Raw genomic sequence first — 17765 nt, forward strand, 5'->3', positions numbered from 1 at the left:
GCTTGTAGTCCCCTGAATTTAGAAGGTTGGGGGGATAATCTAAGCAAGATATTTAAAATGATAAAGGGATTTGATAGGGTAGGTACAGAGAAACTATTTCCTCTGGTGGGGGAATCCAGAACAAGAGGGTACAATCTTAAAATTATTTTAGGAGTGAAATCACGAAGCATTTTTTCACAAAAAGGGTAGTTGTAATCTGGACTTCTCTCCCCAAAAGGCTTGTATGCTTGGTCAATTGAAATTTTCAAGACTGAGATTAATAGTTTTTTTTACTTGGTAAGGGTATCAAGGGTATATGGAGCAAAGGCAGGTAAATAGAGTTGAGGTACAGACCAGCCATGATCTCATTGAATGATGGAGCAGGTTTGAGGGACTGAATGGGCCTGTTCCCATGTTCCTATATTATGTAAAATTAGAATTAAAATTTGCATTAATAAAATTAGTACAACATTTAGTTGCTATCCGTTGATTTGGGAATCTAAGAGATAAGATGGCTAAGACACTCATTTCAGTGGCAGTATGATGGGTAGCAAGATATGTGTTTGAACCATTATTTTTCCTGTCTAGAGGATTTCCAGCTGATTCCCTCATGGTCTCAGGCTTACCTTTCAGAGCTCTCATATGCAATTGACTTGATTTTTTTTTGAACCATTCAAATTTAAAGCATAATTTCACAAATTTTATAACGTTTATGGACAAATCTGAAAAGAATTTGCCAAGTTTCAAAATAATTCTTGTACAAATGAACAAAAGATCAAGGAATTAGTAAAATTTCTGATATTCATTATGAATAAAAACATTTAGAACAAGCTGATATCATTATCTTAATTAAATGTAAGCACATTTTTTTGTGTAAAATCACTCTTTAAGATTCTCTCATGCCTAACATGAGAAATTGCTTAAATGAATATGCTGATGCCAGGGACCGTTAGTGAATTCCTTGCAGTGGCAAAAAGTACCACATTTTTAATGAACCAAGTTTATTCTTGGGCTTATCTATGAGGGTCTTTTTCTCTTTAACTGTTATTTGGTCTCATTATCTTTCATTCTTTCTCTCTCTTTGCTGTTTGATTCCGTATGTATATCTCACACACAGACTTTTCCTGCCTCTCTAGAATCTCGAGCCTCCCTCAATAGCACGTCACACATACAGAAGTGTAAGGAACTGCTTTCTGAGGGCGGGACCTACCGTCAACGAGACAGGCCAACAAGAAAGATCAGGCTGACATGAATATAATACAGGGGAACTTCATACTACACAGCCAGTCTGAGAGTGACTAAGAAAACAGCAGCAAGCTGTAGGAGTGAAACAACTCTTGCAAGGACTAGCCCAAGAAGAACACAGCTGAAAACTTTGAAATATAGCACTGTCAGAATGTGACTGAGAAAACTACAAAAGGCTGCTTAAGGAAACGAGCAGTAAGTGATATAAACAAAGTATCTAACAATGAAACTGGAAAGAATATAATCCAAGGGCATTTAATATAATTGTCTGGAGAAGGTGCAATTGAGATTCAGAAAACTATATAGCACCTCAAGTATAGAAAAGTCAATTTGGTGCAACAAAAAAAGTCTGCTGTAAAACAAGTAACTTGATAGAAAGATTGTAAGATTGTACTGACACAGTCTGGGCAATGTTTTAAGGAAAGCCTTTGACACTCGATGTGGAGTTTCGAAGAAGTATATTTGAAGGAGACGTGCGAATTTGACACAAGAAGGAAATAAGGAAAGTGAGTCTGAGGAAACAGTGACATTTTAACTCAAAACGCATCCATTAACAGCAATTCTGATCACGACAAAATCTCAGAAATATGCAGAGAGTCATCCTTCTCCAATCTTTAACACTGATGTGTTAAATATTAGCTACAAAAGCTGGAAATGATGTGAAAGGTGAGTCTTCATTCTTCATTCTTTACTTACACTTTTTTCCCCAGCAATCACTTGTTTTATCATTCAATATTTTTTGTACTTTATTCTAAGTTACTGTCAAGCTACTCAATTCAAGTTTAAGAAAAAACCTAAAAGTTGTTTAACATATGTGTGTTTTAAACATACTATTCAAATAATTACTGTACTTAAAGTTAAAAATTGGGATTTTAAGGCACTGAAAACATCTGTGAATACATAGATTTAAATGGTAGTCCAATGCCTTATGAAAATTCTTCCAGAGATTTTTAATGTTTTGATCGCAATACTTTCTACACAGTACAGAGGACAGGAATCTGGCAGAAAACCATTTATTGAGTGTGATTTTCATTTTCTATCATCCCTTTCACTTCTTAACCTAACTGGAATGTTTGAGTGTTAAATCCCAATACTTGAAATAAAACATTTCCCAATTATTTTATTTTTAATGCACATGGTAAGAAATTCAATGAACCCACTGCCAAGTGTTCCCTAAAGAGAGAAGCACATTTTACAGATCTGTTCATTTTTGAATTGACTATTTTTTTCTCTGATTTTATTTAGATTAAACTGCTAACTGAATAAATGAGCAAATATCTGAAACAAGTCACCTTGATTTACAATTTAAAGAATCACCTGTTCAAGCAAAATCCTTATTTCACCATAATATTTTCACAAAATTGGTTAGGTATTTACCAGGATTCAACTATATACAAAGTGTATCATATTAGTACTGAAAACCAAAAGATAAAGTTTATCTTTCTGTTCATTGCCGTAATTGTGTCTTTCCAAGTAACAGCTGTGATCAGTTAGTTGTAAAATTTGTGACTATATTTCAAGTAAAAAGAATGGTAATTCCAAGTTCTAACATCCCTTCATTTCCAAGATTTCATGCATTAATCATTAATTGTCTGCACAGCTTTCCCAGTCCATGGGGAATTTTTTGCATATAGATTCAGACAATCATTTCCGAAACTGGCCAGCTTTTGAGCTGTCATATCAAAATGCATTAGGCACTTAGAAATTTCCCTCCAATAGCATATTCTAAATGCATCTTGTGTATCATTTAAAGGGAGATTGACCACATTATTGGTGCTTTTACCTGGATTGATAGGAATCAGTTTTTTTATAAACCTCATTTCCTGAAACTTGACAGCATGTTGATAAAATGTTATGTTCATTTTTACAGATTTTAAAATTTCACGATTATTGACCAATGTTTGCACACGGCATGTGAGAAAATGGTTTAGAGGCTTTCTTCCGGCCGACAGTATTAACAATGGAGCAAAGGCTCCGTCTAGTGTACAAGATCTAACACTACAAGTACGCTTCAGCACCAACATGTCTTTAATCACGCTTCCGGCTGAAATGATCATCAGCAATGGATGTGTCAAAACAGAGCTCATTGAGCGCCATTATAATTACACAGGGAAATTCAACAAAAAGGGAAAAGCCACCGATGGCATGGACCTAACTACCGTGGCCTTTCTGATCATCTGCAGCTTCATAGTACTTGAAAACCTCATGGTTCTCTTAGCCATATGGAAAAACAACAAATTTCATAATCGCATGTACTATTTCATTGGTAATTTAGCCCTGTCCGATCTACTGGCAGGAATAGCTTACAAAGTGAATATCCTCATGTCTGGAAAGAAGACTTTCGGTCTTACACCAACTGTATGGTTCATTAGGGAAGGGAGCATGTTTGTAGCATTGGGAGCCTCCACCTTCAGTTTGCTAGCGATAGCAATTGAGAGACACATGACCATGATAAAAATGAGACCCTATGATGCTAGTAAAAAGTACAGAGTTTTCCTCCTCATTGGTGCCTGTTGGCTGATTTCCATTTTACTTGGTGCCTTGCCTATCCTCGGCTGGAACTGTATCTGCAACTTCTCGGACTGTTCCACAGTCCTGCCCCTCTACTCCAAAACATATGTTGTCTTCTGCATAAGCATCTTCAGCGTAATTTTGCTGGCCATCGTAATACTTTACGCTCGTATTTATATATTGGTTAAGAAAAGTAGCCGCAAAGTTTCAAACAGAAAATTCATGAAAAACAATTCTGAGCGATCCATGGCTCTGTTGAGGACAGTGGTGATTGTTGTAGGGGTCTTCATTGCATGTTGGTCTCCACTTTTCATTCTCTTGCTCCTTGATGTGGCCTGTAAACCAAACAAGTGTAGTATACTGTATCAAGAAGATTGGTTCATTGCAGTTGCAGTCCTCAATTCTGCCATGAATCCCATTATCTACACTCTGGCCAGCAAAGAAATGCGCCGGGCTTTCTTCCATCTCCTCTGCGGCTGCCTAGCCATTACTAAAGTCGCCAAATCCCTGCCAATTCAGTCAGCTGTGGATAACAGCAAAAGCAAGTCCAGTGGCAGTAATTCACAGAAGCCCAAGGAAGGAGAGCTCCCGCGAATCACTACCCCTTCAAATATAATCAAGTCAATGAACTTATCAACTCCCAATGGAGAATTTTGATCTTTGTAGGCTAAACTGCCATAATAAACAGTATTACCTTAATTAATGAATTTAAAATATTATTTTTATAAACTCTTAGCTCCCTCTAAAATCAGATCTGTCCTTTTTTAGTTCCAGAACTTTGAAAAGTAATGGCTTTACAAACATTGGCTGTCTTTAGCATTAAAATCACATGCAACTTTGTGTTAAATGTTCATGCATCACATATTGTACAAAGGATTTTACATTTCCCACAAAATTCCATAAAATCATAACTATGATGAAGTGAAGGAAAAGGACACAGATGCCCTGAAATGATCTGTGGCATACTAGCAGACAAGCGTTAATCAGAAATCCCACTCTGCTATTTTAGTGGCGTTGTTAACCTGTTTAATACAGCTGAGTGAGAAATTTCAGGCAAATGCTTTGATATTCAACCATTAGATTCCCATGGCATAATTTCAGGATCAGCAATATTCATTAACGATAGGGATTCCGCTGAACTCAATCCTACCTACCCTTTGCAAGTAGCTTTTAACCCCACTGACAGTGATCTGCACTCCCAGTCCTCATTTCCACTGAGAAACTGTACACTACTGTAATTAGCAGCATGAGCAAGCCTCTATCTATAAAATAGCAGGGCTAGATTAAGCTACTCTTTACAGAAGTTAAATGTTAGAGCATCAGGTCTCAGCTCAGGAATGTATTTCCTGACCGTGCATTGTCCCTGCATCAACACCTAACATCCTCATACTAACTCTCTCTGTGCACCTTTTTACTCACTAAAGCCTGCATTAAAAAGCACACAGAGAAATTTAGTGTGTTAAATATTCATGCTGGATACCACGGTCAGAAAATATATCTCTTCATTGTTCAACAAAGACAATGGGGTAGATCTTGACTTTGTGCGATAGTGTAAAACAGATGACATCTCTCCCAATTTTTTTTTCCATTAAGACCTTGGAGAGGGTACAGAGGAAATTTACTAGACTGGTACCAGGGATGAGGGACTTCATTTATGCGGGGACACTAGAGAAGCTGGGGTTGTTCTCCTTACAGCAGGGAAGGTTAAAGGAAGACTTAGTAGAGGTGTTCAAAATATAAAGCGTTTTAAAAGAGTAGATAGGGAGAAACGGTTTCCACTGGCAGAAGAATTGATAACCAGAGGATTCAGATTTAAGATAATTGGCAAAAGAACCAGGAGGCAGATGAGGAGAAATGTTTTTACGTAGCGAGTTGTTATGATCTGGAATGCACTACCTGAAAGGGTGGTGGAAGCTGATTCATTAGTAACTTTCAAAAGGGAATTGGATAAATACTTGAAAAGGAAAAATTTGCAGGGGAGTGGGACTAATTGGATAGCTCTTTCAAAGAGCTGGCACTGGCACGATGGGCGAATTGGTCTCCTTCTGTGCTGTAAGATTCTATAATTTGCAGTAAAATGGGCTGCCAGCGCGCTATCATCATTTTACATTGTCGCACAAAGTCAAGATCCACCCCAGTGTTTATTGAAAATGCCGAGCTGGAGATTTATGAATTGCATACAGCCCGTATATGTTCTTTTACAGGAGCTAATCTGTCCTCTCTCTGGAATCCTAGTAATACCCTGATTGCAAATATATAAATCTTATGTAATTATGGTTATTTTTAAAGAGATCTGTTTGTTTGACACATTTAGCACGTTTGAAATACATTTAGATGAAGAGAATCATATTGAGAAGACAGAATTAGTAAATGTCATAGAACTACAACTTTGCTGCTACCTGACTTAAACGAATAAATGGAATACTTATCACACCTTAGGATAACAGTTCTAAAACAGAAGCTGTGGACAAACTGATCCTCAATGAGATGGCTTTGGTCTTTTAGATCAATATAAGAAGGAAGACCTTGAAATTAGATTGTGCTTATTTTTATCTGGCGGACTTGGTTTATTTGGTATTTTTTGAAGAACTGTTTGTCATTTGCCTCCTATTTACAACTGGTTGTTAAAATGCACAATCCAGATTACAATTATGTTACATCTGCAAAAATAAGCCACTTACTTAGACAATATTTAACTGCAGGAGGGGCGGATACATCTTTCAAATAAGCATGTGCATCTAAATCATTTGTAAGCAACTGATATACTCCTCGTCTTGCATACACACCAGTTAAAAGCTGATGTTTCACTTACATCTGGTGCCATATCAATTGTGTATGCTCTATGTCAAATCTTGTGCACAGTGAACTCATTAGGTTGCAAGCCCACTTAGTAGAGAAGGCACTATTTGTCAAACTAAGTTGCTGTTGAAGTCAGTAATATACCTATGTCCAATAGATACAACAGTTGTGAGAAAGGCAGACTTCTCACAAGGTCATAAGATCACAAGACAAAAATATAGATGTGGACGGCCATTCTGCCTGTTTTAGCTCATCTATCTAGAAAGACCCTCCACCACTGCTCCCCACACATACACACATCGTGCAATCCAATTGTTTCTTAAATGATTACAGCTTTTTGCCACCTTTATTACATCTGGAAGTCCATTTTATGCGTTAATCACTATTTTTGTGAAGAAGAACCTCCTGATATTAGTCCTCAATTTATCTTTTACTAGTTTGAACTATGTCCCCTTGTCCTACTCTCACGATTTAATTTGAAGAAATAGACGCACTTTTTCCATGCCATTTACTATCTTATATATCTCTATAAAGTCACCTTTTAAGGCTGAAAGGCCCAAGCTTTCCTCATACATCATTCCTTTGATACTAAGCATCAGCCTCATGACTCTTCTCTGAACTGCTCTCCAGGGTATGAATATCTCACTGACATTTTGAGCCAGAACCAGAGACACAGTACTCAATATGTTGGCTGACTAGCAAACTATATCCATTTGAGCATGACGTCCTCTGAATTGTATCCTACTATTTTTGTTATATCGTTCAGCATTCTATTTGCTTTGTTGATTGTTGCTCTGCAGTGACTGGTCATGTCAAGTCTATTAAGACTCATAGATCTCTTTCAACTTCATCCATAGCTATTTTGACTCCATTCATGGAGTAATTATTTTTCTTCCTATGTGCAGTATTTTATACTTATCTGTATTAAGTTTAATCAGCCACTTATTTATTTTGTCCAACTCATTTTGTAGCTTCTGAAGTACCTCTTCAGGTTCAATTGCCTCTCCTAGTTTAGTATCATCTGCAAATCTGATCACATTGCATTGAGTTTCTGAATCCATTTGTTGATATAAATTAGGAACAGTAGGATTCCAACATTGATTCCTAGGGCACCTTGCTTAGCACTCCTCTCACCCCCCCACATTATAACATAATTTCTCCAATATAAATGGCAAATAGCTCCCACATGATAAGTTTACCAGTATCAGCTTCTATTCAGTGTGTGTAATATACTTGTACTATTGGCAATAGCTATGTACATGTAGTTGCAACTCTCTTTTTACAAAATGGCTTTTATTATTTAAGGAATATCTGTAGCTGTGTACAGTGTAAAGTAATTGTAGAGGATTACACGATAGTATGTAATTTACAGTGGCATAGATGAATCATGCTTGTACTTGTGTATAAAAATGCTAGTGTACAAGTCACATGTTCTGGTTTTAAAAATAAAGGTATGTTACTGTAGGATTTTGTGTTGTTAATTGGAAATGAAGTATTCACAATGAGGCCAAATTGGTCTTTTTCAGGATATGTTTAATAAACATGCTATTTTTTCACAAAATGGACTTCTAGAAACTTTACAAAATGCCTGATTCTGCAAATTATATACAATGATTCTTTTATTTTAGGTAGTTATCTTCAGGGGTCATTAATAAATATAACACAAGCAAAAACTACACTCTATTTGGCTGTTCTTATACCTTCTCTGGCACAAGGCAAGTCAGCTTCTATACAAATAGAGTAAGGACTGTTTAGTCTTTTCTGATAAGATATCCTCTCTGGTATCGTCCTTCCGAATCTTTTTTGCACCATCTCCAGTGCCTCTATATCCTTTCTATAATATGGAGACCAGAACTGTGCACAATACTGCAGGTGTGGTCTAACCGAGGTTGTATACAAGTTTAACATAACTTCTTTGCTTTTCAATTCTATCCCTCTAGAAATGAACCCTAGTGCCTGATTTGCCTTTTTTATGGCCTTAATAACCTGCTATTACCTATAATAACCTGTTGCTACTTTTAGTGATTTGTGTATCTGTACCCATAGATCCCTTTGCTGCTCTATCCCATTTAGACTCTTATTATCCGAGTGGTACGTGGCTTCTTATTCTTCCTACCAAAATGCACCACCTCATACTTGTCTATATTGAAATTTATTTCCCAATTACAGGCCCATTCTGCAAGTTTACTAATGTCCTCTTGCATTCTAAAGTATTCTTCCTTTGAATTAACTATATCCCCCAATTTGGTGTTGTTCGCAAATTTTGAAATTGTACTTACAATTCCCAAATCCAAATCGTTAATGTAAATTGTGAACAACAGTTGTCCCAGCACCGATCCCTGTGGAACACCACAAACCACCTTTTGCCAGTCTGAGTAGCTACCCTTAACTCCCCCCAATGTAGCTAACTTGCTATCCATTCTGCCACCTGTCCCCCTGACTCCACATGCTCTGACCTTAGCCATGAGTCTACAATGCGGTACCTTATCAAAGGCCTTTTGAAAATCCAAATAGATTACATCTACTGCATTACCCTTGTCTTTTGAAGTGTAGTCACTGTTGTAATGTAGACAACATTTAATATATGAACACTAAGTGCAAATTAAAAGTAGAGATGAATGCTAAAAAAAAATTCAGGAAGCTCCTCCATTATGTTTATGAAGAATGCAAATAGCATGGTGACAAACTTATTTATTAGTGAGTCAGCCTTAACTAAGGGACTCTAATCTACTTATCAGTAAATAACTTTCCGTCAGAGATTTAAATATCAATAACACTGATAAAATTACTGAAGCAAAACATTTTCATTCAAGAAAAGTGCTATGCAGTAAATTGCAATCCTGAGAAAAATATTTGCACAATACAATATAAGAGCACACTGTGCCATTAAAGAAGCAGCTTCCCCTTCAAAGAACAATGAACTTTTAACTTAAAACAATAATTTAAAAAAATCTTCTACAATACATTCTCTTAATCTTGTCTTTTACTTTTACTTGTTCTTGGATGCTTTGTACATACAGGTTTACTGGATTATACAGTCAGATATACAATGGGGGGATACTGTTTACAGTCACTGAACATTAGCTCAGGGCACAAATGTGATCCAGTATGTTTCAGGCGTCAATTCAAATTTAGTACTAACAAGATTTTTTTTCTTTCCCCCTCTCTAACTTTAACGTTTATTTTACTTTCCCTCTCATCTTTAGGTTTTCCAGGTGAGGCACCATGTGATGCTCCAGCCATGGAACAGGCAGGCAGTGGGTCGAATGCTCGCACATTGCTGCTGGTGGGAGGCCTGATCCACTTCAACGGCCGAGCCTCATTATCATGCCGTGACAAGCTGCACACCCCAAACGGGCATCCCGCAGCAGCTCGCCAACTCCAAGCTGGTGCAATATTGGCTGGCTTAGAGGCTGAGTCCACCGGCAGGCAGGTAGGTGTGAGGGAGGGAGCCCAGGGTGGCAGTGGCACATAATATTCAGGTTAAAACCGGACAAGCACTCCTGCTCCTCCTGACCCCACAAAATGATCTTTTCGGACCTTCCCGGTACAATTGGACGGACCGTGAACAGCGCATGCTCCGCCCAATTGCCCCTCTAAATTGCATCAGGGACCTACGTACAGTAATGAGGCTCCCACCTAATTCAGGCAAGTGCCTAGGCTGCCCAGTGGAAGACCCGAGTAAATGTGGTGGTAGAACTTTAACAAGGCGGTAAATAATGCACAGCGATTTTAACTCTGCTATCAACCCGTTTACACCGGGTAAGCTCAGTTAAAAGCAGTCCTCATACTTCCTGGCTGAGAGGATATGTGACTAGACATCTGCCAATAGCACACTCTTGATTTCGCTGCAGGGAGATACTGAGAGTGGGTCTGGCAGACTTGCCCTCTGACTACCTCCTTTTCTAATTTACCACTCTGCATTTCCTCCTAATGGTACCAGTGAAACCAGGAAACTCTGCCGTGCACAGAACTGTGAGCCTGGTTCAATGGTGCATCGCATTGGCACACAAAAAACCCTTATGCCACCACACAGCCTCCTATCTAGGGAAAGCCAAAGGTGGTTATGGGGAAAGAGTCGCTTTTTACTGAAGATGGGCCAGACATATTGAAGATAACCCAATGCAGGCTAAGTCAGGTGTCTAGTTGTTAGGTTTAGTTCTTGCAATGTACTGACGTGTGAGAAATGTGGTAGGTTCTATTGCCATCTAGTGGGCAATAAGTAACAGTAGCATTTTGTTATATTGGGGTAGAAATTGCTCACAGGGTTGAACACTCCTCGCCGCTCCATAGATTTATACTAACCCACAAACTTACCGCATTTGTTTTCTTCGGGCACATCCTCGAATAGGAAGCGGAGAAGAGCCCAGCGTCAGTTCAGACGAAGCTAGGACCCCGGGAGAAGCAAGAGGAGCGATTTCTCCCCTCGACCAATCAGATCGCAGCATTTTTGACAGGCTGCATTCATTGGGCCCGATTTTAGCACTCGCTGTCGGGTGCGTTCTCGGCAGGGGGGACTCGAAAATCGGAGAAAGGACGACCCCGACCGGATCGCGCCTCGATCCCGCCCACTTCCGGGTTCCGCGCCGACGTGCGTGCGCAGACCCCGCAGGTGGGAATCCCGCAGGCAATTAAAGCCAGCGGGGTTCCACTTGAGAGTATTTATGTAGCTATTTCAGGTCATTAGCTGACCTGATTGAGCTGTTTTTTTACCAAGTGTGGGATTTTACGTTGAACTCAGACTGTTTCCCATACTGGGGGAAACACTCTCACTCCCAACGGATGTGTTGCAGCCAACAGCCTGTGGCAGCTGCCAAGGTGCATTCCACAGGGGGAGGGGGGAGAGCCTTCACCAACGCAGGAGGACACTCCGTAACATTGGGCAACGCCTGCCCTCCACCACCCTCCTCCAAGCAAGAAGATTCACCGGCGTGGAACCGCAACCCCTGTGCGAGGACACACGTTTCTACCGTGCACAACCCCTCAGACCTACACCGGCCAGATGGGTGCTGCGTTGACATCCTCGGAGAACGAACAGCATGACCAGCCTCAGCAGCCTCGCAGTCCACGCCGTCCGCCTTAGAGACGTGCATCCCCACAACACGGTGCTGTGGCACATCCACCTGCACAGCAGGAGGGAGGGCAACCGCAGAGAGAGATGCGTCGCAGGAGGCACTACCCTCCGCAAAGGGTCTACAGACCGAGGCTCAGCTTCATGGACCTCTCTGAGCAGCAGTGCATACGGAGGCTCAGAGTCAATCGCCAGGTAGTCGCCGACATCTGCAGCCTCCTTAATGACGAGCTGCTCCCGGATGGACCAAGCAGCATCTTCTTACCCGTCGCCGTCAAAGTCACCACTGCCCTCAACTTCTTCGCCTCCGGATCCTTCCAGGGTGCCACGGAGGACATCAGTCGTCTGCACACAAGTGCATAAGGCAGGTCACCGATGGGTTGTTCCGCAGGGCCTTGACCTACATCAACTTCGCCATGGATGAGCGCAGCCAGACGGAGAGGGCGGTTGGATTCCATGCTGTGGCTGGCTTCCCACGGGTGCAGGGTGTAATCGATTGCACCCACATAGCAATACGGGCACCTCCGCATGAGCCAGGGCTGTTCATCAACAGGAAGGGGTATCACTCCATGAACGCCCAGCTCATTTGTGACCACCGCCAGAGATTCCTACACGTGTGCGCCAGATACCCTGGCAGCTGCCACGATGCCTTCGTCCTCAGGGAGTCCACCGTCCCGCCCCTATTCCATGCACCCAACACCGGCAACGGCTGGCTCCTCGGCGACAAGGGATATCCCCTGCATACGTGGCTTATGACACCTCTGAGGAACCCCATTACCGAGCCGCAGCGTCGATATAATGACAGCCACATTGCTACCAGGTCTACAATTGAGCAGGCTATAGGGCTGCTCAAGATGCGCTTCAGGTGCCTTGATCGTTCCGGGGGAGCGCTCCAATACACGCCACTCAGAGTGGGACGAATTATAGTTGTCTGCTGTGCCCTGCACAACATGGCACAACAGAGAGGGGTGCCACTGGAGGAGGCCCCATGCACACCCGACACCCACATTGAGGAGGAGGAGGAGGAAGTGGAGGAGTACGAGCGAGAGGAGGAGGAACGACCCATGGGCCGAACACCGGCGCACCTGCGTGCTCGTCAGGCCAGGGAGGCACTCATATGCCAACGGTTCTCCTAACATCACACTGTGTGAGGCGTTCACATATCATAACGTGCACAGACGAGGGTCCATTCAGGCTCCCTCCACTGAAGAGTGGTGCCTGTACACCTGCACCCACTGTATTATGCCCAATGGGTGGGACCAGGTGTTCGTCGTCATGATGAGGCGCACGGAAGGGAAATATTGCACAAGCCGCAGAATAATGGACAAGAGGTGGCAGCATTGGTGATAAAAATTCAGTTTATTGTGTGGTGCCAATCAAGGACTAGAAATAAAAAGATAACAAATCGACAAACACCCTGGTGCAATCCCTGTGTGTTCACAGAACCTTGGGTTTTCTTTTTCTGGAACCCCTACGTGGTGCTACCCCTGTGGCTCCAGCAGAGGTGGTGGCAGGTTGCTCCTGGTCGTGCCCTGACCGGATAGATGCTTTGGGCCGACGCCTCCTGGGTTTCGGTGCCCGTGAGGGCACCTCCACAGACTGCTCCTCCTGCACCTGTGCAGGGGCAGACTCGGCCACCTGGAGAGGAGGGACTATTGTGGGCACTGGTTGAGAGGGGGGCAACGGGTGAGACGTGGGGGCACCTTGAGTAGCGTCCACACTTCCATGTCCCCGTTCACCATCTTCCCTCTCATGGCCTAGGCCCACATCACCCCTTCCACCCTGCTGGACGGCAATTTGGATGACGTGTGTGAGACCTTGCAAGGTCACCTCCAATGTATCTGTCAACCTGTTTATGGCAGCAGAATGTTGCTCACCCTGAATCCGAACAGCCGTTGTGAGGGCCTGGATGGACTCATTGTTGAGCTGTGCGTGACGCTCGAGGGAGGCTAGTCTGTCCTCCACCGCAGACATTCCCGCACCTACCCGCGACACTATATCAGAGATGCCTTCACGTCCCTGCGACACTATCTCGGCGATACCCTCCTGCACCTGTGCCACCATTCCCCTCATGCAGGAGTTGGACTCCTCCATCCTCCGTGCGATTGTGGAGAGTGCGCGTGGCACCTCTCCCAGTACCTCGGCAATGTGCTGGTGCCCCTCGACGACTCTCCTTTTGACTGGTGGCCCCCTGGGTTCAGCATCTGGGTCCGGCTGAGCAGAGCCTGGAGAAGAGTGCTCTCACCGACGCGGACCCTCCGCGGCTGACCCTGCCACCAGGGTCTGCTCATGCTCACGTCTGCGCGGTGACTCACCATGTGCAATCCCAACTAACTGAGGTGTGTGACCCACCGATGTGTGTGTATCTGCGCTGTTGCATGCTTGGCTCATGTGTGACGATGCACCCTCAGAGACCGGCAGGTCCTCTGAGGAATCGCCCTCAACGGACACGGCGCTCGCAGACGGCCCTGCAAGAGAACAGAGGGCAATATCAGGCATGTGACCAAATGTGGCGGTGCGGCATATGCCATGTGATGCTAAGATCATTCGCGATCATGAGTGCTGAGTGTCAGCTTTCCCTTACCGGCTGTTTCGCCAGACCCAGCCTCGCCATCCGCCACGGACAGGCAATGTAGCGTGTGGCTGATCTCCAACGCCTCCACCTCGGCGTCTGTCAGAGCCTCCTCGTGTGGCGGGCCCCCTCCGGTGCGGGCCCTTTCCCGGGCGTTCTTGCAACGCTTCTCCTGTGAGGGCAAAACACAAAAACGTTACTGAGTGATGATTGCATTGTGAGAGGCTTCAAGCATTGGTGTGAGTGGGTTGAGCGTGTGGCAGATGGATGGGAGGATGCGTGTGCCACATGGCCATCCCATTGTATGGGCATTGGGGTGTGTGGTAGTGGTCGAGTGGGGACAGGGACGGTGGGTACGTGCAGGCACTGTGAGGATGATAGTTGGGTGGCTGTGAGGATTGGTGCGGGAGCGCTGTGCTGTCAGTGGAGATGTGGTTGTGAGGTGTTTGAGGTGATGTGGAAGATGGAGTGAGGCAGAGTGTGTTAGTGTACTCACTTTCCCGGACCTGGTGTTGTCATTGAATCTCTTCCGGCACTGCATCCAGGTTCAGGTGGTGTTGCCCCTGCTGGTGACCTCCGACGCCACCTCCTCCCATGCCTTCTTGGTGGCGGAGCCAGGGCACCTCCTTCCATCACTCGGGAACAGCGTCTCCCTCCTCATCCGGACCCCGTCCAGCAGCACCTGGAGGGCGTGGTCCGTAAATCGGGGAGCAGCCTTACCCCTGCCTTCCTCCATGTTGCCAGGACTCTTGGTTGTGGCTGGAGGGGCTTTGGTGGACTACCCCTTTAAATAGAGCTCCACCTTCGCTCAGACGTCACTGCGCATGCGCAGCCCGCCGGCGCACAGCTGAGAAGCGGAGAACCCGTAACTGCCGGCTAATTGCCTCAATTAGCCTGCGATCGCGCGCGCAACGCACTCAATTTGGACGGCGCGTTTTTCATGCGCCCGAATGACCACCCGCCGAGAACCCGCACCCCTGGTAAAATCGGGCCCATTGACTCTGCAGGCTTGCAGCATTAAACCAGGAAGTGAAAGGTACAACATTTTAAATCAATGTAAAAACACTTATAGACAGCGAAAAAGAGGGTAAGAAATAAATTAATTAAAAAGAGATAGAAGGGAAAATTTTAAAAATTAATTTTTAATTCTTTTTTTAATGACCAAAAACTAATAAAATAAGGAGTAATGAGACCCCATATTTTCAATAGTTAGTTTTTTATTTGTTTGGCAGTTATTAAGACTTACCACACTGTTAAAACTTAATTTAGACCTAGAATCATAGAATGGTTACAGCATAGAAGGAGGCCATTTGGCCCATCGAGCACGTGTCAGCTTTTGTAAGAGAAATCCAGTAAGTCCCATTCCCCAGTTTTTTCCCCATAACCCAGCAAATTTTTTCCCTTCAAGTATTTATCCAATTCCTTTTTGAAAGCCACGATTGAATCTGCTTCCACACTTTAAGGCAGCGCATTCCAGATCATAACTACTCGCTGTGTAAAAAAGTATTTCCTCATGTCATCTTTGGTTCATTTACCAATCACCTTAAATCTGTGTCCTTTGGTTCTTGACCCTTACATCAATGGGAACAGTTTCTCTTTATTTACTTTAACTAAACCCTTCATGATTTTGAACACTTCTATCAAATCTCCTCTCAACCTTCTCTGCTTTAAGGAGAACAACTGCAGCTTCTCCAGTCTATCCATGTAACTGAAGTCCCTCATCCCTGGAACCATTCTAGTAAATCTTTTCTGCACCATCCCTAAGGCCTTCATGTCCTTCCTAAAGTGCAGTGTTTTATAAAGGTTCAACATAACTTCCTTGCTTTTATACTCTATGCCTCTATTTATAAAGCCCAGAATCCTGTATGCTTTTTGAACCTCTTTCTCAATCTGTCCTGCCACCTTCAAAGATTTGTGCTCATATATCCCCAGGTCTCTCTGTTCCTGCACCCCCTTTAGAATTGTACCATTTAGTTTATATTGCCTCTTCTCATTCTTCTAGCCAAAATGTATCACTTCATACGTCTCTGCATTAAATTTCATCTGCCATGTGTCTGCCCACTCCACCAGCCTGTCTATGTCCTCTTGAAATCTATTACTATCCTCCTCACTGTTTACTACACTTCCAAGTTTTGTGCCATCTGCAAATTTTGAAATTGTGCCCTCTACACCCAAGTCCAAGCCATTAATATGTATCAAAAAAAGCATTGGTCCTAGTACCGACCCCTGGGCAACACCACTTTATACCTTCCTCCAGTCCAAAAAACAACTGTTCACCACTACTCTCTGTTTCTTCTCACTTGGTCAATTTCGTATCCCTGCTGCCATGGCCCTTTTGTTCCATTGGCTTCAATTTTGCTGACAAGCCTATTATGTGGCACTTTATCAAACACCTTTTGAAAGTCCATATACACAACATCAACTGCACTGCCCTCATCAACCCTTTCTGTTACCTCATCAAAAAACTCAATCAAATTAGTCAAACCTTTAACAAATCCATGCTGGCTTTCCTTCATTAATCCACACTTGTCCAAGTGACTATTAATTTTGTCCCAGATTTTCGTTTATAAAAGCTTCCCCACCACCGAGGTTAAACTGACTGGCCTGTAGTTGCCAGTTTATCCTTACATCTTTTTTTGAACAAGGATGTAACATTTACAATTCTCCAGTCCTCTGGCACCACCCCCATATCTAAGGATGATTGGAAAATTACAGGCAGCAGCTCTGCAATTTCCACCCTTATTTCCCTCAGCAACCTAGGATGCATCCCATCCGGACCAGGTGACTTATCTACTTTAAGTACAGCCAGCCTTTCTAGTACCTCCTCTTTTTAGCCCATCCAGTATCTCAACTACCTCACTTTTTACTGTGATTTTGGCAGCATCTTCTTTCTTGGTAAAGACAGAAGCAAAGTACTTATTTAGCACCTCAGCCATACCCTCTGCCTCCATGCTTAGATCTCCTTTTTGGTCCCTAATCGGGCCCACCCCTCCTCTTACTACCCGTTTACTATTTATGTGCCTGTATGCCTGTGTTTTTAAGCGTACCTGTTTGATTGCTTAATTAGTTACTTTTCAGCTGGGCAGATAAGCAAGTTTGCACTTTTTCAATAATTTCTCTGATTGCAGCATGCAATGTCCCTTTAATTTGAAGCTGTCATATCACTGGCGAACCACTAAGAGCAAGTTCCAGATTTTGGTGTTTCACTGCACATGTGCGAACGCTGGAACTTGCTCCTCCATTTCGCCACTAACAACGGAGAACACTGTTGAGCTGTCCATTATTTCGGGAGGGATTTCTGCCCCATTATTTGACCTGGGAAACGAAGAGAATCTGGGAAGTGTGAAACATGTGGAAGAAAGATATTTTATTGTTTGTTCAGAGCTGTTGCCAAGTCTGTTTTTTTTAATTAACCACTGTTATATCATCAATATATTACGGTTCAGATCGACTTGTGAGAAATGTGAACTCAAAACTTGTTAAAGGCTGCACATTGGAGAGCTTTAAAGTTCATTCGCAGGGAGTTCTCTCTGTGTTGTGAGTTTAATCTTGTACCTTAGAGATATTATCATAAGATATTCATATAAA

The 17765-nt window shown here is 43.1% G+C and overlaps 1 protein-coding gene across 1 annotated transcript; it reads left to right on the plus strand.

Moving 5' to 3' along the window:
* The first annotated feature begins 1232 nt into the window (after window positions 1-1232).
* Window positions 1233-4416, plus strand: LOC137321058 (sphingosine 1-phosphate receptor 3). Its single transcript, XM_067983221.1, has 2 exons — window positions 1233-1890; window positions 3095-4416. Exon 2 carries the CDS (start codon window positions 3247-3249, stop codon window positions 4390-4392), a length of 1146 nt encoding a protein of 381 aa, XP_067839322.1. The 5' UTR covers window positions 1233-1890; window positions 3095-3246; the 3' UTR covers window positions 4393-4416.
* Window positions 4417-17765: the final 13349 nt, after the last annotated feature.

Source organism: Heptranchias perlo, chromosome 4 (assembly GCF_035084215.1).
Source record: "Heptranchias perlo isolate sHepPer1 chromosome 4, sHepPer1.hap1, whole genome shotgun sequence".
In the NCBI taxonomy this organism is placed as follows: domain Eukaryota; kingdom Metazoa; phylum Chordata; class Chondrichthyes; order Hexanchiformes; family Hexanchidae; genus Heptranchias; species Heptranchias perlo.